We start from the raw sequence: 25,560 nt of genomic DNA, 5'->3' as shown, positions 1-25,560 counted from the left end.
AAGAGGAGAGGAGGAAACAAAGAGGTGAGAGGAAAGGAGAGGACAGAAAAAGGGGGATAAGGAAACAAGGAGAAAATAGAAGAGGAAACAAGGAGAACAGGGGGAGGAAACAGAGGGGGAAACAAGGGGTCAAGGGAAGGAAATGTGGAGAGAAGAGAAGAGTTTAGTAATAATTTTAGGAGCCTATAAAACTAAGAAACATCTGTAAACACCTACACACTGTCCACACTATACTATTCCAGATAATGTAACAATGCAAGCATGTGAAATTATCATATATTTTTGGTGAGAAAAGAGTGAAACTCATATGAATAACCAAAATTTTTATTAAAACAAAAATAAATGAGTTTGTGTCTTACAGGAACTGGCAGCACCAGCTCTGTGTTTCCAGCCAGGTCGGCTATGTGGCGGTACAGGGGGACGTCTTTCTCTGCTGCACCAGCCTTGCAGATGGCTAGAGACACTCCCAGGATGGCGTTGGCCCCGAACTGAGCTGTTTGACAGGACAGAAAACAGGGAAGCATTACCTTCATTGTCAAGTCAATAACCCCTTAGTCTGCATTTCTTTCTTTTAAATGTTTAATTTAACTTTACTTATAAAGCAGTAGGGATGCATGATATTGGATTTTTTTGCCAGTAGCCAATATGCCGATATATAACAACTCATTTGACCAATAAGTGATACCAACATTGATATTTCCACTTTTTCCCTACCTAATGTGGTAGGTATGTGATAAAATCTAAACTTTGAGCCATGACTCCTATTCTGGCTCCCAATAACACAACAAGTTGACATTTTAAACAGTAAGTATTTTTTGTAACTGCTTTTTTTTAGCTTACTGTGTGTGTGTGTGTGTGTGTGTGTGTGTGTGTGCAATAAACAATAATTAGAGAATTAATTCTCTGTGTTTTGTGAATGACGTCTAAGGTCTCTTTATAATTACAGTATGTGCATTTCAACATAAACAGAAAGTCAAGTAAAGTCTGTTTCAGCTACAGTTTAGTCTGACAGGTTTTTCTGTGCTGGCTGAAATTCATTTCTCCAAACACCATTACTTTCACTGCTGTTTACCTTGCTGCCTGAAATGATTAGTTGGCATGACTGTAAATAAGAATAAATGAACAGTGAATTTATTTATTAACGGTGTGAGTTTGCGTCGGTCGTGCCAAAGCCCGTTTGGAGCAGCAATCTATTTTCTCTGTCTTGTTTCCGTCTGTATTTATTTCCTCTTGTTACCCACTTTGTGACAAACGGGCCTTTGGTAAAGACATTTTTCAAAATGAGTGTGACTTCACACGAGCTGCAGGAACAAGATTTCCAGCTGGCTGGTGAACTCTGATGATGCAGTGTTTTTAGTCCATCACAACTTGTTTTGACTCACATTTGTTTTCTGTGCCATCCATCTCGATCATCATGTTGTCCAACTGCTCCTGCTCCACCACACTGATGCCCTGCAGACACACAAATACAAACACTCATCTTGACAGTACACACAGGTAAGGCAATCACTATATTGATATTAACCCTTTTAAACCTGTTTTCTTGTGCTGTGCTCAGATGTCTTCAAAAGCATTTAAAGGTGCACCCAAAAATGAAAATTCAGCCATTATCTACTCGCCCATATTCTGATGGAGGCTCAGGTGAAGTTTTAGAGTCCTCACAACACTTGCGGAGATCCAAGGGGAGAGGGGGTAGTAGCACAACTCCACCTAATGGAGGCTTATGGTGCCCCAGATTAAAACGTCCAAAAACACATAATTGAAACCACAAAATATCTCCATACTGCTCGTCCGTAGTGATCCAAGTGTCCTGAAGCCCCGACATAAAAAGTTGTTGATGATGAGGCTAAAAACAGAGTTCAAATGACGTTTTTCCAAACAACTTTTTATGTCGGGGCTTCAGGACACTTGGATCACTACAGACGAGCAGTATGGAGATATTTTGTGGTTTCAATTATGTGTTTTTGGACGTTTGAATCTGGGGCGCCGTCAGCCTCCATTAGGTGGAGTTGTGTTGCTACCCCCTCTCCCCTGAGATCTCCTCAAGTATTGTGAGGACAGATATGTGCTGCAGTGCAGTATGGGTAATTCCTTCAATCAGCAAAAAACATCTGCTGATTGAAGGAATTACCCATACTGCACTGCAGCAGATATCTGAATCATACTTACATACTTACACACACTCGCACATAAACACACACACCTCATTCACTCACTCACACACTTCTTTCTCACACAGATATATTATCGTCATCTTTTATTTACAGTACCTCTAAACACACACACACGCTTTTCTTCTCCATTACTGATAACTGGAAAGACTATCTTCTTCTCAGAGTTTCCTGTCTGCCCATCCAGATATGATAGCCATCTGTCCATCTAGTGACTGAATTTGTGCTCAGTGTCACCTGCTGCATGAGGTCGTTTTGTTCATATCTAATGTTCAAACTGGACATTTTCAGCCTGATTTAATCTGTCTATAGACTGTTGAGACACATGAACACAATACCTTTAATGTCACACACGGTTCTCTAAAAGGACATCTGAAACCTGGGGTTTAGGAAAATATTTTTTAGGCAAAGCCTGGGGGGACTGAAATAACGAACCACCAAAACTGAGTGTCATTAATAAAGGGACAATCAAGGCAAATGAGCCCAGAGATATTACAAGTAACGCTGAATACAGTCCTGCAGGAATGAGCCCTTATACCCAGAAATGAGTCAGCAATTTTACACTTCCCGTTCCCCTGTCTCAAATTCATTGGGTTTTTGGTCCGATGCCTGAAATAACTTCTGTGGTTAACACAAGGTTAAGAGACTTTCACCTTGTATTGTACGGCATAAATACGTCAGTAAATCCCCCGCTTGGATCCCCCAATTTTGAAGCTTTTACGTGTCTGAAAAAAGGTGGTGGCTAAATGAGACTACCAAGGTTGTTGGGGACATTAAATGTCATCACCAGTGTTGTCAACTCTTCTCCAATTAAAGTAGCTAGCATTAACTCCAGTAGTCGCTAAAAGTCTCCAGATGATGTGAGAGCGATCCTGCACTGATGGCAATGAGCTGTGGGCTGCAATTACTCTGAGCTGCAAACATGAGACTCAATTACAATGTAGGCTATTTGTCTTTTTCCATGATGGTCTGAATAAGTTGCTAAGTTTGTCGCTAGGTGCTTTTCTAGAAATAAAGTTGCTAAGAGGGTCTGAAAAGTCTGAACATGGAAATTCATGTACTTCACATTCTGTTTGTGTTTATACCTGCGCTCTTGCCATTACCACTGGCTCGATCAGGTCACGCTAAGAGGAAAGGCTTTTGACCTTGGTGTAGTTTTTCTTAAAGCCTTACATTTTGCTTCTGGCAATTATTAAGTATTTATGCTTCAAAAATCATAAAAGTGGTGTTCGTTTGTGAGGACTACCTGTAAGTAGTAAGTAAACATGTAAGTATCATAAACTTTTGTTTGCCACAGAGTTTATTTTGTGCAATAATCCAAAATCCATTGTAATGACCCCATTGGCTTTTTGTCGAGGTAACCAGTATGATGCTAACTTCTGGGTTAGCCTACAATAAGTCCCCAAATTGAATCTTTAATGTTTAGCTCTCTATAAAACTGTGACTTTTGTTGACTGGGAGGGCAGAAATACTGCTAACACACAACCGTTACCTACAACTCTTGGGCCTGCTAAGAACTTAAGGACACTGTATCTTAGTTAGTACACTGACGTATTGATAGACTCACAAGTCAGTCTTTAGACACTTTGCTTAACTAAAGACTGATGACTTTCTCCCTGATTTTGTGTTTAGATGGGCGGATACAATTTCAGAGTAATTTCCCTACGTTGCAGAACCAATAGTAAATCTGCAGGGTGGTCCTTCGGTGGCTCGCTGAATTCTTGTGCTTGTAAACATAGTCCCACTAGAAACACGTGTAGTGGTACAAAATGGCTCAGCCGTGCTTGCAGAAAACGCCGTCAAAGTTCAGTGGATGTTTGTCGCGTTTGCGGCGACACATTCTCGCCAACTAAAAGAAACAAACATAATCTTTTACAAGGCCATGACTCATCCGTCCGGCTGGACTATAACGTTAGAGGGAATCACCTTGTTGTTTACAAATACTTCAGGGTAGAAAACCAGCAGAGCTTTTAGCTATATATATAGCCTATATATCACATTTTTCACATCACTGTATCACCGTTTGGACTAATCCGATGTCTGTAAAGTCTATAAACACAACGATTGAACAAACATTACTATTTCTATGTGCACGTTTAGCTGGGCTAACCATTAGCTGTTAGCCCTGTTAGCCGTTAGCAGTGTCTGTAATAGGTAATAACTCATTAAAGGGTCCGTGAAATCTTTTCCAGCGGATATCTTAGTTACAACATGATTGAGCTAGCAAAGCAGTTTTGTGTTGCTATGTGTGGTATTTATTCAGTTTTAGGAAACCACGATGTTTGGAAAGCATCAGTGGCTGCAGCTGACAGGGACAGCTAACAGCAGCAGCAAAGCTAACATCAGGACGTCATCTGTTAAAAGCCTCCCGTTGTCGGATACGACATGAAACTACTCCAGTTAGCTCAATAATGTTGTAACTAAGACATCCGCTGGAAAAAATATTTTCTTCACGGATGAGCACACGTTTGATAAAACGGAGTTAAATCTCTCGGCATCCATTTTCAAGCTCTGTGTGTGTTTGTTTCCTTGTGGACGAGAAAAGGAGGAGCGCACATTTCCGAGAAGGCGTGTCCTTTTCAAAAATGCAAGAGGCGTTGCTTTGTTGCCAGCCGTTTTCGCCAGTGTTTTAAACACACTTTAGAAAGGAGTGTCCCCAGACTATCAGAAGGCGGAGATCTCTGATTGTCTGGTGGCGAGACTAACGTATTGATGACTTACAGAGGCTATAAGAGCGGGACCAAGAGTATCGTTGATGTGCCCGACTGCCTTCAAAACACCTGGAAGAGAGGACAAATAAGATTAGTGAGTCAGAAAAGGAAAAAAAGTAATTAATGTAAATGTACTCTTTGTCTAAATCCAACATTAAAGAACCCTTGTGATATTGACACTGATTCCACGCTAGCCTCTTGTCTGCTAGCTTTCTGGTCACAGGCAAGGTTCATTTACAAGCAGAAATGTAACAAAGTTTTCTGGAGGCTAAAAGCTGAATTAAACTGATTCCTAGTGATGAAAAACAAGAAAAACAACAAATGTGTTGGTAGCAGTCTGTATTAGCCTCTTTTCCACTAGCTTCTGTAACTTAATATTTACAACTGTACTGGACACTATAGGTTGAACTTTACTGATTTTTTAAGAAATGTACTTTGCTAGCATTCGGCTTCACATATGCATAATGGGAATGGTGGTTGTTAAATACGGAAACTTTGTTTGGTTAAAATGCCACGCTAATGACGTGTTTCAGCTTTTGAGAAAGACACATTACAGAAAGCCCATGTTAAGATAATAAATCAGAGCAGAGGACTAATTCAGTTTTTTTTTGAATGTTTAGAAATCCTTCTGTCCTCTTACGGTCAAAACTAACACGTTGTAGCTTTAACTGTTTAAAGAATGTGAATATGAATGCAAACACAGTCAATCTCTCACCGTACCTTTGCCCTTGAAGCGACTCTTGTCTCCATCTCGGAGCTCCAGGGCCTCATAGATCCCCGTGGATGCTCCACTGGGCACCGCAGCCCTGAACAGACCTGAAAATCAGAAAGACGGAGAAAAAATTAAGGTTTTAAATGTTATGAATTGACACGAGAGGAGGAAACCAAAATGTAGTTCATAGTTTCCATTCTACAGACATTTTTGTTTGAATCAAAGGAGCTGTATGCCACATTCAGAGTCGGAATTCTCTGCACACGGCTCTCAACATGGAGGTGGCTAAGCCGGCAACTGGCGGCTAACGGTGCTAACCTAGTCTGTTTTCACTGAACATAGTATAATACATGCTTCTAAATATGAGCGCACATGTTGATTTATATGAAGCATGTTAAGTAAAATGAATTATTTAAGATAATATTATTGCAGTCATGATGCTAATTCCGGATAGCATGTTAAAGGTAATTCCTATTATATGTTAGCATAGTGGTAACAGACTAAGCGCTAGTTATTTAATTATTATTATTATATTTAATACAATAAACATATTAAGAGGAAATGAATTTAAGAAAAGGTACTGCAACAGTTATGAACATAAACATAGATTAGAAAAATTACAATAAATATAGGAAAAAGATATAAATGTATAACAAAACGAATATGTACAATATAGCTTTGTCAGCTGTTAGGAATTATTAGCATTATGTTTTACTGTATGGCTGACTGAATATGCTCAGTTTTTGTACATAAATATGCAGCTCTAACGTGAATACACACTATTTTCTTTATTATTTAAAAACTTAACATGGGAACAAGACAGTACGGAAGTCTTTCTTCCAGGTTTGGGACAAAATACGAGTTGTTCTGTGGGAGTGGGATGGGACAGAAGCAAAAACCCACTCCTGTGTCACCCTCTAGTGCAGGGATAAGCAACTTGACACTCTTTAGCCCCTCTCCAGTGGCTCCCTGTGGCTTTGACAAAAAATTATGTGGAAATTATTAATGTTTTATTTAACATTTTAATTTTCAAATTCAATGGCTTACCACCTTTTTCTATAAATTTTGCTGAACTTCAACAGCAGTGTCTAGCTTTGGATTACAAATTCAAAAAAAAAAAGTTTTAGAGTAAAATAAAGACTCAAATAGTATGTGGACAGATTTGTTTGTTTTCACTGCTAATGTTGCAAATGAGTTATGAGTGCTCATTCAGAGCTATTAGTGATGTTAGGCTGACCAAACGTCCTCTTTTGCCCGGACATGTCCACTTTTCACGTCCTGTCCGGGGCGTCCGGGGGGTGTTTATAAATTGATGATAATGTCCGGTTTTCCTTGCGTGTGTGTGTGTGTGTGTTAGAGTGCGGCACGGGCCGCATATTTCTTTCTGAACCCGACCGAGTCCGAGAGAAAAGTACACGAACCCGTCTGAACCCGACAGTCATTCTGTTTTGTTATGTCCAAAAACCGAACTGAGCCCGACATTATTTAATTACTAAAGCACTGAGTTTGTGTCACACAGTTGTTATGGTTACAGGCTATTTAACAGGCCGGGCGTGCGCCGTGGGTGCTCCGCGGAGAGGGAGACCTCCGTGTTTGAGACGGGAGCGGGCGGCGGAAGCGGGCGGCGAGAGGTCCGACGCTTCCAGCGAGAGGAGTGGGAGAAATATAACAAAATAAGATAAAACAGGAAAAACCTGTCTTCCTCTTTTATTTTATTTTCAGCGTTTAATCAAGGCGGAGGCGGGCGGCGGAAGGTCCGAGGCTTCCAGCGAGGGGAGAGGTAGAAACAAACAGCCAATGTGTGTGTGTTCTGTTCAGCTGTTGTCATGTAAATAACAGTCCCCGAGCAATAAACAGGACAGACAATAGGATTTTATTTATTTTTACACTACATTTTCACTGAAAGCCGACCGAATCCGACCCGACCCCGAATACAATTTATACATTTTTGACCCGGCCCAACCCGTCGGGTAGGACTACCATCGGGACCCGTCGGGCTCAGATCGGGTAGCCACATTCTAGTGTGTGTGTGTGTGTCCTATCTATAGGTGCCTATTTGAATTTCTGTCTTTGAGAGATATTATTTTGTAATATAACTGAATTTTCTATCCATACATATAAACTTTAAATATATTAAAATTATAAGGCATCTTTGAGTAAGTATCATTTAAGTAGGCTATCTCTTGGCCGGGCCGAGTGTCCTCTTTTTTGGAAATCAAAATATGGTCACCCTAAGTGACATTTATAGACTAATTAAGACTTTATAGGCTGTTTTACTTACATTATAAGGCTCAAGTTTTGTGGCTTGGGACAGACTTTTTTATTTAAAGGGCCAGTGTGTAAAATGGGTTGAAAACAGTGACATCAGTGGCCAAATTCTAGATTGCAGGGCTCACTCGCTCACCCCTCCCGTCGGGTAAATGACGGCGGCCTCGTAGGGACAAAAAGCCTTGCGCACGAGTTTTTCAGGAGTAGGTCTGAGGTTTATGTTTATTTAGAAATCTAAGCCATGTTACGATATTGTAATGAATCCCTCATGAGCAGGAGACCAGAGGAGTGTTCGGGAAAAAGGCCCATTTATTTGAGCACTCCAGAAACTCCAGTAACACTCCAGGGGGTAAAAGACTCCGTCCCAAACTCTGACTCTTCTAGTGTAACAGACACACTTCATAACTTTACACACATACTTGTTTACCATGCTAAGTGGGGATCCCCCTCCCCTCTCTGCTCAATCTCCAGCCCGCACACTGACTGACAGCATAGCTGGTAAACAGAGCTCAGCTGTTTATTTAGCCTAGCGATATCTCCGGACTATAGTAGCTGCAATGGACGACTTTGAACGCGATTTTGAAGAGTTTCTTGTAGCGGACACAGACCCAGAGCCATACCTGTTTGAGCCGGAGCACACAGATGAGGAACTCCATGTATTTGATGCTGAGCGGGTGAGAAGAGAGGCTGAATGCACAGAATGGGATTCGGTGCTACTGCTACCATCGCTGGGGAGATATATCATCAGGAGGAAAACGCCGCAGAGAGTGAAGGAGTGAAGTTGCAACTTCTTTTCCTCGCAGATGACGGTTCAGGTTCATTCTCTCCTGTTGCGTGGTAAGTGTGGTCCATTCGCAAACTTTATAACTAAAAAACTTTTCACTACTCTCTATCGATGAACTACTAACACTCTCTGCTGTTTCCTCCTCCTTTTTCCCTCCTTCCGCTGTCTTCGTTGGTTCATTTATACACGCGAAACGCGTTCTCTGGCTGGCTGGATTGTCCGCTCGGTCTGCCGTACATACATGGCGGCGCAAGATGGCGACCTCTCTAAAGCAAGGCCCTTCCTATATATATATATAAAAGCATAACTATAAGGCTACGAAAACCAAACGAATTTTATTTTATAGCGATTATACACTTATAAACATATTAATGGGTAGAATATTCAGATTCAGATTCAGATTGACAATAAACCATGCCAAATATTACACATTGGCCCTTTAATCTTTTGGCCAAAACGGCTCTTTATTGTAAAAGTTTCCTTCCCCTGCTCTAGTGGGTGCTACGCTTCTGCAACGATGTTGTTCTGCCACCGTGAGTTGGGACGCCGTTTGCAGCTGTAACAGCCATATGAGCACAGAGGAGAGCATTGGCAGTTAACTAGCCAATGAGATACTCTCACAGGGACTCACACACACTAACATGTACATGCAGCTGTACAATCTACCACAATAAGAAAAAGAAAAAAAGAAGCTTTGATTACACACCAACACCAAGAGAGGTAGCGTGACTTGGTTCTCTGCTCAGGTTGCCATTACTCCACTATATCTTTACATAGTAAATAGTTGTTTGCTGCTATATTGCTTTGAATGTTGTATGTAGCACCTTTAATCCTCAATGGGCAGAACTATGATTTCGAGACAGTTCCCCTTTAACACATACTCCCCCGTTTAGGAGTGGTCCACCCAAATTTAAAAGAAATTGACTGTCAATGTTCCTCTTTGCAGCAGTTACCAATTTTTTGGTAAAAGTTTTATGTGAGATCCGGAAATTGGTTTTGGTCGACATTTGTGATGAATCTGTCCATCAGTTTTTATTTATTTTATTACACTGATAGACTGTCAGACTGATCTGAAGTTCAGGAGACACCATATTTTTGTTTATTCTCTGTATACAAATTAAACAGTTATCTTGTATGTAATGAATTTGATTTGTTTCTGGGTGACTACAGAAGGGTTATGAAAGCATGCTCATAATGTGGACCTTCAGCCTACAAGAAGACTCTAAGCCCCAATCTTCCCTCAGCTGAGGACTGATTGATCTGGACATAGGTCAAATGAAGGTCATTTGATGTCAGAAACAATTTACGATTACAGCAGAAACGCTGTTGCGCTGCCAAATTTCTTAATGCTTTCTGGCTAATTTCTGACATGATGAATCTGTGCAGACATCCATAACTTTACGTTGTTGTTTTCCCCATCTAATATTTGCAGTCAGGCTTGTCAGTAGTCACCTTTCTCTGTGCAAAGGTCCACTTCCACAGTGGGGTTTCCCCGGGAGTCCAAGATCTCCCTGGCAACGATGCTGACGATCGACATCCTGAGAGGGAGGAAAAGAGACTGCGTTACGAATGCTCTACCTTGTAATGTGCTGTGCTCTGCGTCCTGTCAGAATTACAGGTACAGTGTGACAGTTGTATTGGTGATGGCAGCTTCAGATTGGATTGAAAAAGAGGGAGAAAGAATAAAGGAAAGAGAAAGATCTCATGGGTGAAGAATCTATTTTCACATTGAACACACACACACACACACACACACACAAAGAACAACCTGTCAGGGGAGACAAGAAACAACATCACTGCAGATTCACTGTGAAAATCAAAGCTCACCAGTCTCACGCACATACAGTATACTGTTACACTACCACACACACACACACACACTGCAGTTTCTTTGTGTTTTTGGAAGCAGGTTGCAGTTAAATTCTTCCGCAACAGACGAAATTATGCATCTGTTTTCCACTGCTTTCATCCAGACTGGAAAGAAGGCTGCACTGTGCACCCTGACAGATTGTGTTCCTCTGTGCCATAGAGCTATTGACATCCATTCATTCATTTATTACCATGAACACACACACTGTAATTTATTTTTGACTCAGTCCCACATACACCTTCCTGCTGCCCCTAGATTTTCACGGGAGCACCAAATGTGGATTAATGCGCTACATAATATAGTCCCAAACAAGTGCACTATTTCATCCTGTTTGCTTGGTAAAAATTGCAGTGACTGGCTGTTTTAGGAAGTTACTGAGCCCTTTTTAAAAATGAAACTATGTATTTATTTTTAAAGATTTACGTCTTCAGTAGGAACCAATGGGCTTGGAGCTGAGAGCCACAGGTTTGGGAAGTAACACTTTGGTCTTGGTCTTTTCATGGGATTTGTTAATGAGAAGAAATGTATTGATTCACCCTTTATCATTTAGCAACAACAGCTATTTGATAACATTTCTACCAAGTAATTTTTAACATTAACAGAATTGTCTGTCACTTTTGTACAGCAGTGCAGGGCACCAAGCTACATTTCCATGTTTTGCTCAAATCTGTTTTTTTTTTCTTTCTTTTGTCTGCTGGTTTATTGTTTACTTTTGTTCACAGAATTAATTAACACTGCAGGGTTAAAAAATAATTCATCATTTTCATTTGCAGAAAATAAGCATTTTTTTGCCTGAAAGTTTATCTTCGCTAAAATTCATTGTTTTTCCTGTTTTGTGTGCTACTGTTTTTTTTTGTTATTGTTGTTTTTTTTCCTTTTTGCAGTTATGCTACAGCTTGTGAAGGTGACTTCCTGTTTATACAGATTTTTTTAAAAAAAAATCTTTAAAGCTACAGCTTTTTAAGTTTTTTACTTTAACTTTTCATGATGAAATCGATGTTGACTGCACAGAGTAATGGCTATGGCATAATTACACCATCTGTGTCACATATCGACATTTGGTCATGGACTTTTCACTGTGACACATGCCATGCAAGGTACCCTGGGTGCACTGATTGTTGATGATATGGGACGCAGCGTTGGGTGGTTGCTGGTTGTTGGATTCATCCAAAACCCCTCCCACCCACCGCACTCAGACTTCCGTTGCCTTAACTTTTGGTGTTGTCCCACCACAATTACCCCTTACACCACTGAGCGCCAATAAACAATAACAGCAACCGGCTGTGTATTATGCCAACGTGAAAGGACGGCTTATTTTGTCGGTGTCTGACATTGGAAGTCACTGACCAAGTGCCAGATTTCGACAACTTCAGAGTTAGACCAGGTTGATTTAGAGTGGTTCCCTATGAGCCTCAATTTCACTTTGCAATTCTGTCTGCCACCAGGTACAATCTTCTGGAAAAATTAAGGCTCCATTTACAGCACAAAGGAAGTGCATCAACCATTGTGCAACCTGGTAGCCATCGATAGTTTTCCCCAAAGGCATCACTTCGTGTTTGGGAGAGCAGTCCCATATATGTGATTTTAGGCAATGTAATTGGTGGGATCAGTATGAGGTCAGAGGAGATAATTGCGGCAGTTTGGGGAGAAAGTAGTAAATCAAAAGGGCATTGCCAAGGGTAGTACCAAGGCTGTAGGGTTTTTTTAAACACTGAGAGGGGGGCACAAACGGAAGTCTGGGGGTCCTCTCACAGAAACTTTTGAACACTTAATTTCGAACACTTCATATCCTGTAAAGGAAAGCATGAAATTCAGGTGGCAGGGAGCAATTCACCATATAGAAAATATAATGGAATATAACGCAATGAGGCTCTCAGCATTCTGTATTGCTTTCAACATTTATTCCCCAGTAGGTCAGCTTTTCTAATTTAATCATGATGTTTGTGATTATTTGCTGGCTCTGAGGAAAACAGAAAGCGATCCAGTTGTCTTTGTGAACAATAATACCACTTGGAAACCCTAGAGGAGAGAGAGTTGAGAAGTTTTCTGTTTTCATATTAAAGTTTTATGACACGATCCAATTCAGTAAATCAGTAGTTTGAAAGTGGTTAGTGGTTACTAGGAATTTATGAGGGATTTTACACACAAACTTAGTGACAGATTTATTTATGAAATCCTGTACCACAGAGGGACATGAAGAAACATTCCGGTGAGATTGGATCTCAAGAAGAAATCACATATGGATGTAACTCTTTTCATTTCTAACCACTAATATGAAAGGACTCATTTTTGTTATGTTTCTCACTGCTCACGTAATTAAAAAAATAAACTCATTCAGTTTGATGATTTATTTGAAATTTCTCTATCACTATGTCATTACCTAAACTCTAAAACATCAGGAGCTCTGTCCTCATTGTCATGTCACTATCATCCGTGTTGATCTCCTCTGTGGGTGTTTCCCCTCTTTCTCCTCATTGATATTCGAGACATGCAGCACTGCAACAATATGTCAAAAAAGGCCTTTTATGTCTTCCTCGTCTCCATGCTGTATGAATACTTCATTGATCTGCGAGGGGCTAAAACTGGCTCGCTGCTAGCTTGCAGAAACCTGTCACCGTTATGAGGCCGTCCTTACAGATGCACTGACAGAGCAGAGGGTGTGTCAGCTCCTGTGGACATATATTTTCTCATCGTGCCTCTTTAGTGGGCATTCATCAGTGCAAAACTACACTGTAATGCCAACAGGGAGATAGATATTGTACCATCTGAAGTCAGATCTAATGGGAAATTAGATTTTAGAGGTTACAATGATTTACAGTCTCCTTACAGCAGACGTAGGAAGTGCAGGTACAAATAATTACATTAAGGATGGCTAAGTTCCATTAACACATTCCTGCGAGCCAACATGCGCATACACAGTGTTTCTGTAACTCCCGCTTGATGAAAAGACAGAAGCTTCCTGTGTTTGTGTCTCACACAGCATTTAATATAGTTGCCTCTGCAGTGTGGGAGAAACACTGAGACCTTTTAATGAAGTAAATGTAGCAGTTCCACAGTAAAAAGTATTGGCATCAAAATATACCAAAGTAAAAGTACTTATTTTGCAGAATGGCTTATTTCAGAATAATACGTAACCAATTACATCATTGATATATAATTATTAATGCATTAGTGTTGCTTTAATATTGCAGCTGGTAGATCTGGGATAATTTTCTGGGATTTATTTTGTTGAGTAAACAGCCCATCACCAGAGGAAAATGTTGAAATTGTATGATTCTGTAAAACACAGATATGTTACATTTGTGCGTGTCATATGTATCATATCAACTTTTCTTAAATGATGTAGTATATAAGCTGACTTTGTCATTGGGAGGTAGAGGGGACAGTGGATATTGTGGCACCTAACAGCAGACCGGACAAGCTTCAGACCACTGTTCGAAACCAACAAACACAACTTCTCATAGAATGGTTCGTATGATTATCCTACGAATTTGCCCCCCAAGAATGGCGTTACATCCTTAATGTACAGTGAGGTAATTCATGTTAAGTTACTGTGGATAGGTTTGGGAAAAGAAACATGGTGAGGAAATGAAATGACTCAAAGTTCACTCATAGTTCCACCGGACCCAAACACACAACTCCAGGTCAAAGTCCCAAGCGAAATTTAGGGGGTTTTTGTGTCGTCATACAAACGCTTCGGACTACTGGGTTACATACGAATTTGGGTGCTTTTCAAAGGAAAACATACAAATAATTTGTGAGAACAGCTTGATAAACAACAAAACTAGTTGTATTTTACCAAGATATTAGAGACATTTCCAGCTGTCATTGTGCCCAAAAATTGGATATTTTATTGCCATGATCTTTTCCAAACTATAACCTAACAGCACATTACCTACAGCATTGTTTAAATGTGAAGTTTCAACATTTGTGCTACATTAGAAATATTACATATCCAACACATTTTCATTCCAAGTTGTAAAATACCGACACTTTATCCAGCCCATTAGTGTGTGATTCCGGCCCCTAAGGCATCCTTTGGCGTCTCTATGAGACACACCCTATAGCGTTAATTAATGAGCTGTGTCTTGGTTTAAACACATTGTAACACATGGTTAACATTGTCAAACGGTTGTGGTTGGGTTTAGGCAACAAGACTACTTGGTTAGGTTTAGAAAAAAACATGTTTTGGGTTGCAAAAGTGCGGAACGGTCTAACATATGCACGTGACTGACAGACGTAAGTTATGTGATGTTATGTTTTTTGATGGGCCCTATTGGACATTAATTTGACAGGTGAAGTGCGCCATAGTTGCTAGTTATGAAGCACACACACAGAGTTTTATACGTATATATATTTTACCAAAAGCGTGTCTGACTGCCACGTTTATGTTACATCCACTTGCAGATGTGCCCAGCTTGTCAGTATTGAGAGATTTTGCATGTAAACTAGCTGCCACATGATTAAACAGAGACTCGATATTGGGCAACATCAACATACATGTTGCTAGCCTGGAAATCCAGACCCAAATCTAGAAAGATTTAGACTCTTGCCGTATCCGGTCGGCAAAACAGCTAAAACGTCCTTCTTGCAAAGGAAAGACTCGAGCGCTGTCTTCTGTTCCTCTTTTAGAGAAAAAGCCAAAAAGCAAAACTCGTTCATTGTAGCGGCCAAAGCCGTTTCAAACAACTGGTGTTCATCCGTAGCCATCTTGCAATGTTTACTGACTGATTCTGGACTTCATTGTCACAGCGCTGTCGTCATCTGTTCGCTCTGGCCCGCCTATATCAGATACATCAGTGTGACTGGTGCAACTTGGCTACGAGGGCATGGGTAATGAGCATTATTACAGATTGCAGAGTGACTCGCTGAGCAAATTCAAAGTGTGCTATCGCGAGAACTCTGGATTTCCAGGGTAACATGTTGCAGGACTTGGGTTAAGAACTGAAGGTTCGCCGGCTCAAGTCTCTGTCCGGACTTAAGATGAAGTGTGGACTAGTTGCTGAAGAGGTGCAATCTGGCTCCTGGGCAATGCCGAGGTCCCCTTGAGTAAGGCACCCAACCCCCAACTACTCAGGGTGCCCGTCCATGGGGAGCCCCCTAACTCTAACCTCTCTCTTTTTAATGCATGTATAGGTCCCCTTCCCCTTCTCATTACATATCTGTACATGACAAAATCTACGAAAGAAAATAGTTGATGTAGAATAAACATAAAATTTTGTCATAGATTGATACTGTTTTGCAAAAACAGAAAACCATGATGGAGATGGGTTTGCCTTTTTGGGGGGCATATATAGAAAATCGCACCATTTTTGCACAGTTTTTGACTTACTGTGAGTTCTTTGAACACAGGCATATTTCCAAGTAGTAATTGAGCCCCTCCACCCCTCAGACCCCAGTGTGCTGCCTGCACTGTCTATATTTACGCCCCTGGGTGTGACAAAGTGCCAGTATTTCCATCTGAAATGTAGTGGAGCAGAAGTAAAGTAGCAGAAAACTGGAATATTCATGTAAAGTTTAAGTACATCAGAATTGTACAGTACTTAAGTAATTGTGTGTAGCTACCCTCCACCACTGCCTGGCTTAATCCAACAAATTTGGTCTTCATTGCTTTTATCAATAGTCATCTTTGATTAAAGTTTACTGTGACTGGTTCAGGTTTTTACTATTCTGTCACACTGACTTCTCAATAATAACACTTTTAACTTTGCAGAAGTCTTAAAGACAAATTTGTTAAAACAGCACAGCTTCATCACGCATCACAAACAGAAACATCAAAGTCTCTATCCTCTTCAACAGCTCTTTTAGAGGCTGTTCATTCCTGTTTTGACATCTGAATTTCTGTTTGATAATGTGCTTTAATTTCACAACATTTCAATTATTTTCTCAAAGTGTCCCTTTTTAATGTGAGGGGGAAAAATGATGAATATCCTCTTCTGTCCTCTCTTCCAACTTTCTGACATTTCTGTTTGTTTATATAGTCTTATAACCCAGTTAAATCCTTATTGAGTGAATGTACAGTGGTCTTATGTAAATGTTCCTTATATAATCTTTCCTGATCTTTTTCTCTTTTCTTTCTGTCTATTAGATGTTTGTGGCAACCCTGTAACGGGAATACAGATTAAAACAGCATTCAGACCATCTGAAATACTGAAAAGTCTTTTTTTTTTGTAATTGCACAAAATCTGTCTTTCTCTGGATGATTTATACATTTTGTTATCATGTTTTCTCTATATTTTTCCCTCTGCATTCAGGCTGTGAGTCAGATAAACACCAAACACATTCTGTTTATGTAAAGCCTTCCTGTTGACATTAAACACACAATTCTTTTCTTTTTCTCGTCTCCCTGTCACCTCTCCCCTCCTTCCCTGGGACATAAATTCCCTCGTGTGTTGCTTTTAACCTGCAGAGAAATCACATTACTCCTCTTGTCTTTTCATCTTGTCCTCTGACTCCTTTGCTCAGCACTCCTCTATCGTATGTGATTGTTCTGAGCGACTCAGGAATATTTCCATCAGCAGCTCTGAACCCTGTTCCCCTCACCGTTGGTCGATTACAATGTCGATAACCCACCAATTTATGCTTATTCAGGTCTCACGCTCATCATAAGTCGCAGGGGATAAAAGCATCAGCAAAATGTGTAAAATGTATAAATGGTGCTCAGCATAAGAAAGAGCAGATAAGGTGTCTGAGTCGCCGCCAGCATAGAGAAACTTCCACACATACGGAGTCGAGGGGATTGATGCGTGGGTGATTTTCTCTACTGGCCTCTTATTCCATGGGGCTTTTTTATCATGCTCTTTTTATGGTTGCTGTTTTGAAGCCACACCCTAGAGTACTGCAGTTTTTTGAAAGTTCTTCGTCAGGGTGGAGCAGCAGAATACAGGACGCCTGCCAACTGTTTCACACCTCTTTTTTTCTCATTCTTGATCACATCTTTAAAGCATCAAAGCAGGCAGTGAATATTATACATAGTCAGTAATATTCCTACCTCCAATGAAAATTTAGTCAGCATGTCTAGAAATAGCATCCAGACCTGAATATCTAGTGTCTATGTTACATTCAGTCCTATTTCTAATAAGACATCAGGCTATGTTCACCCAGTCACCACAATAAATGTTGGGCATTGTACATTTCTGCAAACCATGGACATGTTACATTTCTATGTTATTATGTAGACTGCAGAATCATTGAAACTTCACGTTTCTTTACATTTGGATGATGCTGTGTTTGATGTGTTTAGGGCAATGGAAACATTTGAGCTTAAAAAAAACAGGTTTGTTAGCAAAATATTGACAGAAAACAGAGCAATGTCTTGGTAAAAAACAACCACTTTTTGTGCCGCTGTGGCAAGGAACACAGTAATGTCTCTGCAAAAACAACCACTGTTTGCGGCACAATCCCAACTTTAACGCAGCCATGACTTCGTGAAAAGCAACCATTTTTCATGGCACTGTCCTGGCTGGAAACACAGTGGTGTCCAAGTAAAAACAAGCACTTTCCTTGGCACTAGCTCAGCTAGAAAAGCAGCAATGTCTCAGTAAAAACAACCACTTTTCTTGGCACTGTCCTGGCTGGAAACGCAGCCATGACTTGGTGAAAAACGATCACTTTTCATGGCACTATCCTGGTTGGAAACACAGTGATGTCTTGGTAAAAACAACCACGTTTTTTGGCACTATCACAGCTAGAAACGTAGCTTTGTCTCAGTAACCACTTTTGTTGGCACTATCCTGGCTGGAAACACAGCAATGCCTCTGCAAAAACAACCACTATTTGTGGCACAATCCTGACTTTGAACACATCCATGACTGTGAAAAACAACCACTTTTCTTGGCACTATCTTGGCTGAAAATGCAGCAATGTCATGGAAAAAACAACCGCTTTTCATGGTACTATCCTTGCTGAAAATATACGAAGATGTCTCAAAAAAACACTACTATCACTATCCTGGCTGAAAATGCAGCAATGTCTTGCAATGTCTTGGAACAACCACTTTTCATGGTACTATCAATGTCTTGATAAAAACAACCACTCTTCTTGGCACTGTCTCAGCTAAAAATGCAGCAATGTCTCGGTAAAAATTATGACTTTTTGTGGCACTATCCCTGCTAGAAACGTAGTGACAGGTCGCTAAAAAGCCGTATTTTTTGTTTGTTTCTTTGTCTGCAGCAGTGGTCTGCAGCTTGGCAGCCACCTTACCTATGTGACACACCATCCTCCATTCCTTCCACCTCTGGATAATAAAGTCAGCTCATATACATGTAATCAACACCATGTCACTTTAGCAATGTTGATATAAAACATACTGTAGTATGAAACGTACAAATGTAACATATCCGTGGTTTGCAGAAACATGCATTTACTTAATAATAATTGCTAACATTTTCTCCTGGCAATTGGGCTCATAATTACATGAGGTACTGGCATGAATGTTTTTATATTCCAAAAACAGATGCTCTTCCCTAAGGTGGTTGGAAGGTTTTCAAAACGTCTCTAAGGTTTTTTGTTTTTTTTTAATTATTATGAATTTTCCCTGGACTTGAAAATATTAACTTGAGATCAGTGTAATGTTTCAGTCACAGTCTTGTAATGCCAAAAAACATCTTACTGCCTCCCCACATTATGCAAAGTTTCATACTGTGTTGTTACAGAACAGACCCGTGTGTTGACGGACACTTTTTATTCATTTACATTTTAACATTATTTGAATGTCAGTCATGTGCACATGACACTAGCAAGCTGTTTGTCAATATTTGCTGCACACACTCATCTCATATCCATAAACACATGTTCTTCATGTCACCACCTTAATGAGTTGATCTCATTAACTCTTATCTCCTCTCTCTTCCTCTGTTTCTCTCGCTCGCCTGGTGCTGTTTGTGGTGGGAGTTATGTAAGCTCTACAGCAGCAGCAGCAGCAGAGGGAGGGAGGATACCCATGAACGCACCACACCACACCTACCAGAGACTGCAGTGCTCAGCAGAAAATATACCAGCACTGAAAAATATAACACGTGAGTGGGTGAGCCAGGGAGAGAGTGAATGAGGGAGAGAGGGATGATAGCACGCGAGGAGATGGAGAACATGTATATGTATATACAGTAGATACCATTATCATGGTATCTACTGTATTTCTGTATGGAGGGAAAAGGATAAAGAGTGGGAGGATGGAGGGAAAGAGGGAGGTGAGGCAGAGAAAGAAACAAGTGCAGACAGATAAATAAAGAGAAGATGAAATATAAAATCCTATCCAAATACAGAGAGAAGAGGCATGGAGAGAGGAAAGTAAAGAGTGATTGATACAGCAAGAAAGACAAAATGTAAAGAACAATAGATCTCTAATCTTCTGATTCAATTCAGTTTGATTCTTGAAGATTAAAGAGGCAGAGCAGTTTACTCATCAGTAGGAGGATTATATAGAATATTTTCTGTGGCTTTCTGTGGAGGGAGCTGTCTTAAGTCTGAAAAAATAACCCAGATCATTAGAAACTTGGAGACTTTTGAGCAGACAGCCTTACATACTGCAGTGTGAGTTTTAAAGATGTAGTCATTTACTCGACAAGGGGTGTTCAGCAAAAGATGTGTGATTCTTTATATAATGATTGTTAGGTCTCTGTCAGAAATAAGGAAAACAAAAACATTATTTTTTATTTTTGTTACAGTAAATAGAACATTCAGAAATTAAATGATAGTTAAATCAATGTTTTTATTACCTAAAAAGTGTCTTTTTGTTTGTGTTTTTTGCTATATTTCCTGTTCCTTTCCTTTCATTTCTTTTTCTTTCCTAAATATTGATCTAATATTAACTTCAAATACAAATGACATCAATATCCATTTTGATAAAATAAGAAAATGAATCATGTTGCAATACAGACAGATAGATAGATAGATAGATAGATAGATAGATAGATTTTTTATATTATATTCATGTCTTTTCAAAAATTCACATCTTTTTTTTTTTTTTTTTTTTTTTAGAAGTTTGTATTTTTTATGACCACAGTAAAATAGATGCATCAGGGGAAATGTAGGATCCAGTGTGCTGAGCATGACCAATACTACAGACTAAAAGTCAGGATCTCAGCCACTGCTTCACTGACCTGCTGAAAATTCACCAATTTGTTGCAAGTCCCTCAACTAACTCAGTGGAGTACCCCTTGAAATTACATCAGATCAATAAATATTGCATATATGAAAGTGCTTCTCAGAATGTATTCTGGGTATTTACATTTGTTTTTAATCTTCAAATAAGCAACCCAGTTGTTTCTGTTTTGGAATATAAAATCACTTAAAGGGCTAGTTCTGATCTTTTGAAGTGGGGCTGTATGGGGTACTTGTCCAAAGGCAATGTATTACATACAGTAGATGTCAGCATGCCCCGAGTTTGGAGAAGCAGACAGGAGTACCACCACAAAAACTAAGCAATGTACTGCTGTAGACAGGGGCAGCAGCAAATCAATATCAGTGTAAGTGTATGCTGTGTAGCTTTACTTTGATGTCAGATAGCAATTTCAGATGGGGAATTGCAGCTAATATATCGCTCTCTTCAAAGTGAGGCACCATTGAGAAAACAAGTGATGCAACATTGCTGAACACAAGAGATGCTGGTCTACCACTGCCTCAAACAAAATGCCGATCAGGGGCTGAATTGCAAGCACATGTAACTAATTAACTGCTAACCAAAAACCAACACAGTTGAAAAATTTTAGACCAAAAAACTGGGGGTCAGCCAGTAACTCAACAAGTACTTCTTCCACACTGTAAATTTACATTTCAAAGTTTTCTTTTAATCATGTTCCTAATTTTCCTCAGAATAATTTAACAATATTGCAGGTTTAATCAGTAAACCTGTATCATAGTTTATGGCTGATGACTCTTAATATAACATTACCCATGATCCTTAGCCATTGTTCCTAGAACAGCAAATTCACAAGGGTTTATTTTAGCATTATGGTACAAAATGTGGCACCATAGTCTCTGAATTCATCTAAAAGTGGCCCAGAATTCAACAGTAGACTGTTAACTCCATGACAATATATATGCATTGTTAGGTATATGACAAGGTTGTTCATCTTTTGCATTGTTGATTTATCAAGAAGAGAGTTTCATGCTCATGTGAGGTTTCAGGAGGACTTAGGTTCACACTTGTGTTTTGGTTTTCTACAATAACATGTTTACATGCTTTAATGTTCAAAAAACACATTATTTTCCTCATACTGTCTGTGCTGGAACGTCTGTAGTCACCCTCTATCTGAAATGGACAACCAGACATGTTCCAGCAGAAAAATGATCCAAAATCAGGGAGAATTTAACAACATTGTCAACCAAGATTACATGCTTCCCTGACATTAGCATGTAGCTACATGTAGCCGTTTACTTGCAGCTGGGGAATGGCTGTGTGCAGCGGCATTTTCTTCTGTTAATGTTGATATTGCAGGGAACATCGTAGCATAGTACATTTTATACTTATGAACATAACATACTAGTTTATACAGTGTAATGTGGCACAACGCACATATTTGTATATTTTTTACACACATAGATTCAACACAGTGAAAATATTTTTATTTTTAATATCGTAAGTACTAGTGTTAAACATTGTAGCATTTTTATTTCTATTTTATTTTATTACCTTATATTTACATTCTTCAATTTCATACTCTTATTCTTATGACTTATAATTCTCTATTCTTTACATTGGAGCGACTGTAACAAATCACATTTTCCCCCCGGGGATCAATAAAGTATTTCTGATTCTGATTCTGATACTGATACTTTATGTGGTGAGAAAGGAGGCGAGATATAGAGAATGTCTAGGGGATAGAGACGAATCAAGTAAGGCAGAGAAAAAGACAGAAAGGAGGGCCGAGTGGTGAAAGATGGATTTAAATAGAAATATATGCAAAGAGAGAGAGAGAGACATAGAGAATGATTAGGAGGAAGGAGAGAGAGGGAGGAAGGGAGTGATGGAGGACAAAATGGAGAGTGAGTGGAAACGAGGCAGGGCGAGAGAGATAGAGCGATAAAGAGAGGAGGAGGAGAGAGAAAGATAAATAATTAAATGACCCTGTTTGGCTGGAGAGGAGAGGAGAACTGGGGGGATGGAGAGAGGGAGGAGGAGGATGAAGAGGAAGAGGGGGAACAGAAGGCTGATCATCGCACGTATGGCAGGCTCACACACACACACACACAGAGCAAGTGGAGCAGTCTCGCACATACGTAATGCTATTAATGTGTCCACATTAACACACGCACATATATCTTCAACTCACAATTATCACAAGTACCCCGACACGCACACTTAATGTCCACCCACACACAGCGCCAGAGATCTCGAACACATAAATACACACATTTCTGTGCCCTCTATGTTAGATATCAACTCTTTCTCTCTCTCTCTCACACACACACACACACACACACACGTACACACTTATTTTACCACAGAGTCGACCGTAATTGACTGCAAGATCACACACATGTTCCCGCTGCCAAAACACAGACACACATTCTTGTACTTATATCTTTGTGAGGACCCTTGTTGTCATAATGCATTCCCTAGCCCAGTGATTCTTAATTACAGCCCATGGGCCAAATCCAGCCCACGTGCAATTTGGTCCCCAAATCATTTTCTAGTTCACAATGAAAATAAATTGAATAAGGTGCCAGAATGAATTAAAAAGCATCAAAATAGAGCTTGTTTATCAAAAAAAAAAAAAAGGAGGATCCGAGGATCCCCCCCGACAACCCAAAAGAGGTCAGGCTAAGCCCCCTATTTCCTCAAAACCTTAAAACAGCCATGTGTACATCATACCTGTGTGGGCTGCTGAGACTGGCCCCTGGCTTCTAGTTATTGTGCAAAAGTGCCCCCCAGGCAAAGAGAGTTTAGTATCCCTGCCCTAGCCCCTTACCCTAACTTCAACCATCACAACTAAATGCTTATTGTGCAAAAGTGCCCCCCAGGCAAAGAGAGTTTAGTATCCCTGCCCTAGCCCCTTACCCTAACTTCAACCATCACAACTAAATGCATAACCCCAACCCTTACCCCAACCTAACTGATACCAAAATGTAACCCGAACCTTAAAACCAAGTCTTAACCCTCAAAAAGGCCTATGACAAAGTGAGAATGGACCAAAATGTCCTCACTTTCCAAAAATGTCCTCACTCTATTGCTAAAATATGTTTTTTGGTCCTCACTATATGCATAACGCCTGCCAATTCAAAAAAAAAAAAAAAAAATCTATCAAACTATGATAAACCATAACTGACTACATGACCATATCACATAAATATTCCATTGCCAAAACGTGAAAAAAACACTCACATGAACACAGTATCACTACAGCCAAAACCCACACCTGATCAAACACATAAATACATACACAAACAGCCATTTTCCAAAAAAACTGAGAGAAAATACACACGTAATATTTCAGCAGCCAAAACATATGTAAACAAGGATATGCATACACACACAAACACATTCTTGTACTTTCCCCTTTGTGAGGAACCTCATTATCATAATACATTCCCTTGCGCCTTACTCTAACCTTAACATCACAGCTAAATGCCTAGCTCCAACCCTTACACTAACCCCAACCTTAACCTGATTATAACCTGAACCAAATAACCAAGATGGCAACAGCCAAAATGCCAAACTCGAGGCTTCAAAATGGGAGTCCGCAAACCAGTGGGTGATGTCACAGTAGCTATGTCAATTACTTTTTACAGTATATGCTTTGAAGTAGTGAGGACTGGCCAAAATGTCCTCACTTTCCAAAAATGTCCCCACTCTGTGTAAAAGTACATTGGTCCTCACTATACAGCATGTACAAGTACACACAAACACAAACAAAATCCCATAAACACGCACATTCCCACACCTGCCATATTTACCAAAAAATATTAACCATCAAACACACACACTTGATATACCAGGGACTAGACCATAACTGACTGCATGAGCACATAATATCCCTGCAGCCAAAACACACACCTAAACAAACACACACATAAAGAACCATTTTCCAAGAAATCCAAGAGAAGATACACACACATATCTCTGCAGCCAATACATGAAGCAAAGTCACTCACTCACACACACACACACACACACACACATGTTCTTGTGCCTGCCATATTAAAAGACATCAACCATCTCACACACTCTTGACTGCAGGATCCACACATAAATGGTGCCAGACACACATACATACACACACATTTGACAGCCATGAAGCACATTTTCACACACACACACACACACACACACACACACACACACACACTGGCACAGCAACACCTTAAACTGACACATATACAGTATCTGCACATATGTATGCTTTCCTGTCTCTTTTCACTCACACACACATGACAGCCATTTTCATACATACACAGATACAATAACACCTACAACTGTAGCATTTCTATCTCGCACACAAGCAGCATCATTCTGCATCCTCTTTGCACTCAGCAGCAGCCGATCAATATGAAATCAAAGAAGGAGAAAAACAATGGATGGAAAAACACAAAACCTCTTGAGTGGATGAAAAGAGGAAGAGAGTATTTCCTTCCTTTACCTGCCGCCTGTGTGTGTGTTCTGCCTTTCCGAGAAAATACTGGAGAGGCAGAGCAAGAGAGAGGGAGAGGAAAACAGGAGGAGATGGGGGGGGGTGAGATGTGTGACAAAGGGGGGAGGGGAGATGACTCAGAGGGAGATGGAGAGAGAGAGAGAGAGAGGAAGAGGAGGAGAAGAGGAGGGTTAATTAAAAAGGAGGAGATGGACGGAGGGGTGGGATGAAGGGATAAGGATGGGGTGCAGAGGCTCGTCGCCCGACAGAGGAGGTAAATATAGATGAAAGGAGGACCGGTTCTCTCTCTCTCTTTCCTCTGTGTCTCCCTGTCTTTTTCTCTGGTGCTGCAGTGGGGTTCAATCGCTGTATATACAGTTACATAACCTATCCTTCTCCACCACACTCAGACATGATGATGCTCTTTGTGTGTGTGAGCATTTAAACACACAAACGCTGACAACAATGCAGCAG

General features: G+C 40.1%; 1 protein-coding gene across 2 annotated transcripts in view; it reads right to left on the bottom strand.

Moving 5' to 3' along the window:
* Positions 1–25,217, bottom strand: part of LOC117263891 (gamma-enolase) — a 40,356-nt gene extending 15,139 nt beyond the window's left edge. The window contains exons 1-6 of one of the 2 annotated variants that reach the window (XM_078175920.1): positions 25,096–25,217; positions 10,099–10,184; positions 5,603–5,698; positions 4,893–4,951; positions 1,383–1,452; positions 360–493 (exon numbers count right to left, since the gene is read on the bottom strand). In XM_078175920.1, the coding sequence (XP_078032046.1) occupies positions 360–493; positions 1,383–1,452; positions 4,893–4,951; positions 5,603–5,698; positions 10,099–10,183 (444 nt within the window). In that variant the 5' untranslated portion in view covers position 10,184; positions 25,096–25,217. Of the gene's footprint in view, positions 1–359; positions 494–1,382; positions 1,453–4,892; positions 4,952–5,602; positions 5,699–10,098; positions 10,185–25,050; positions 25,071–25,095 lie in introns of those variants that run through there. The other variant, XM_078175919.1, reaches the window with a different exon arrangement.
* Between the last annotated feature and the right edge of the window lie 343 nt (positions 25,218–25,560).

Source organism: Epinephelus lanceolatus, chromosome 16 (assembly GCF_041903045.1).
Source record: "Epinephelus lanceolatus isolate andai-2023 chromosome 16, ASM4190304v1, whole genome shotgun sequence".
Lineage (NCBI taxonomy): Eukaryota > Metazoa > Chordata > Actinopteri > Perciformes > Serranidae > Epinephelus > Epinephelus lanceolatus.
This window is presented reverse-complemented; position numbering and strand designations above follow the sequence as displayed.